General features: G+C 49.3%; 1 protein-coding gene across 1 annotated transcript; it reads left to right on the top strand.

The window, feature by feature from the left end:
• Positions 1–686: 686 nt before the first annotated feature.
• Positions 687–2429, top strand: STARD7 (StAR related lipid transfer domain containing 7; the record flags this gene model as incomplete). Its single annotated transcript, XM_029084654.1, has 5 exons — positions 687–748; positions 785–880; positions 1222–1271; positions 2146–2256; positions 2347–2429. Coding segments are annotated over 5 exons (402 nt in total), but the record flags the coding sequence as incomplete, so codon positions are not given.
• Positions 2430–2611: the final 182 nt, after the last annotated feature.

Raw genomic sequence — 2611 nt, 5'->3', positions numbered from 1 at the left:
CCTGGTGCCTCTTGAGAAGCTGCAGCCGCTGCTCCCGCTCTGGTCACTCCCTGAGCTCCTGGAATCATCTCCCTCTCTGCTCACCTGGGGGCTTTTCAGAACAACTCCCACCCTGACACTGAGCTTGGGGCTGGTTGAGGAGCTGGAACCTTCCCCAGCTGGCTCCCCCCGAGTCCATCCCTTCTCCTCTCCAGTTGCTGCCTCTCTCAGTTCTCGTGGGTCCAGCTGGGCTTGGGTTTAACCCAACCATGGAGGGGGCTGGAGAAGGGACAGGCTGAGAAGCAGCAGGGTTGGGTGGGTTATAAAATTATCATTATTCTATGATTTCATAGCACCTGTTTGTGATTTTTCACCTTAACTATAATACTTTTATTAATCATTATAATTTCACCTATAAACATTCTCTTAGAGAGACTTTCCCTCTTACAGGACCGCACCATGGCGTGGTTTTTTCATTCTATATAAGCAGAAGATCCTTAGGATGGAAGAAAAAGGCTGCAGGGTTGGGTTTTCTGTGCTGTTTTCTATCCAGGCAGGAGGGGAGAACCCTTCCCAGCCCAAAAACCCTCTAGATGAAGCCAGGACCATGCTGGGAAGGTGCTGCTGGTCTGAGAGCTCCCTCATTAGCAGAAAAGCTCCGACGAGGTTTTAATTACAAACTCTTGTGATTTTTCATCTTCCCCCAGGTCTGCACAGGAGATGAAGCACATGGAGAACGTATCCAGCCTCTTCCAGGGCGACTATCAACGTCCAGATCCCAAAGTGGAATGTGAAGGGGTGGCAGCTGCTGGGGAGCAGCCCTGGGAGATGATCATGGACAAGAAGCACTTTAAACTCTGGCGACGGCCCATCGAGGGCACCCACTTGTACCAGTACCGAGGTAACGGGGCTCCTCACACCCCACCTGGAGCTTGTTCTCACCTGGATGTGCCTCCTGGCCTCTATTTATAGGGAACAGGGAGAAAAAGAAATGGGAATTGTCATCCTTGGCTTCCCTCTCCACAAATCCCGTCCCCCTGTAGCTCTTTGGAGGGTCCCAGCTCTGCCACCTGCCTTAGAAAATCCCTTTTCCTTGGCTTCTACTTACAAATCTTACTTAGATTTTTTTTTTTTAACTTTAAAAAAAGTAAACTTTTAATTTTACTTCTTTTTTAACTTACAAATGTTATTTAGAGAAAGATTTGCTTATTCCTGGGACTAAAAACTTTCTCTTTGCCGCAGTGTTTGGGTCGTACACAGATGTGACTCCCCGACAGTTCTTCAACGTACAGGTGAGTGCCTTTGAAATCTGTGTGATTAGAAATAACAGGTAATAATAATAATTATTATTAATTATAATATTAATAACAGAGGGCTGGGATAGGGAAACACAGAATCCCACAGAACTGCCTCGACTGGAAAAGCCCTTTAAGCTCATGGAGTCCAACCATGAACCCAACACTGACCAGTCCCCTATGACTAACCCATGTCCCTCAGCACTGTGTCTACACGACTCTTCAATCCCTCCAGGGATGGGGACTCCACCACTGCCCTGGGCAACCCCTTCCAATGCCTCAGAACCCTTGCAGCAAAGAAATTCTTCCTCACATCCCATCTCAACTGCCCTGGCCACAACTGGAGCCCATTTCCTCTTGTCCTGTCCCTTGTTCCTTGGTTGAACAGACCCACCCCCACCTCTCTCCACCCTCCTCCAAGGGACTTGCACAGAGCCAGAAGGTCTCCCCTCAGCCTCCTTTTCTCCAGGAGAAAACAGTGAAGATTCTTTTCTCTTGTCACCATTTCCCTCATCCAGAGGTGATCCCAGTACAGCTCAGGAGCCGGGCGAGTTACCCCACAGCCCAGTTGGGTTTTGCTGCCCGGCCCTGCAGGGAATGAGGGATGAGCAGGCGTGAGCTGCCCTCGGCTGCAGGAGCTCAGTGGTTTTCTGGTCCTGGCCCTGCCAGCTCCTGCACTTCCTCTTCTCATGACTTTCAAAGAGTATTTTAATAATTTCCTGGTGGGTAGAAGCCCGAGCGTGACGCAGCTCGTTTCCACAGGAGGAGGAAGAGGGCTGGTCACTGTCCTGTAGTGACACCGTTGGAATTTCTTGTGACTCAGCCTCTCTTTTCTGCTTTTTTTTTAACTTTTTTCTTTTTTTTCTGCCAGCTGGACACTGAATACAGGAAGAAATGGGACTCACTGGTCATCAAACTGGACGTAATCGAGAGAGACTTGGCCACTGGATCGGAAGTGATTCACTGGGTCACTCATTTCCCGGTCAGTGGTTCCTTTTTCTCCTGCTCTGATGATTTTCCTTCCCCAGGGAGCAGCCAGCAGGGTTGATTCCTGTTCCTTTTCTCCCCCCAGTACCCCATGTACTCACGAGACTACGTCTACGTTCGGCGGTACAGCGTAGACAAGGAGAACAACCTGATGGTGCTGGTCTCACGGTAGGTGTCAGCGGGACAGCTTCTGCTGCCTCCTGCCTGGAAAACAGAGCTGGGTGTAAATTCCAGCAGTTTGGTTGGGTTTTGGTTGGGTTTTTTTTTCTCTTTTGGCTTCATCAATTTTTTTTTTAACTTTATCAAAACCTCAGGGGTCTGTCTGGAAAATACAGCTGCCTTCTCCAGCA

This window comes from Antrostomus carolinensis, unplaced genomic scaffold (genome assembly GCF_000700745.2).
Source record: "Antrostomus carolinensis isolate BGI_N321 unplaced genomic scaffold, ASM70074v2 scaffold46504, whole genome shotgun sequence".
In the NCBI taxonomy this organism is placed as follows: domain Eukaryota; kingdom Metazoa; phylum Chordata; class Aves; order Caprimulgiformes; family Caprimulgidae; genus Antrostomus; species Antrostomus carolinensis.
Note: the sequence above shows the minus strand (reverse complement) of the source record. Positions and strands in the feature narration are given on the sequence as shown.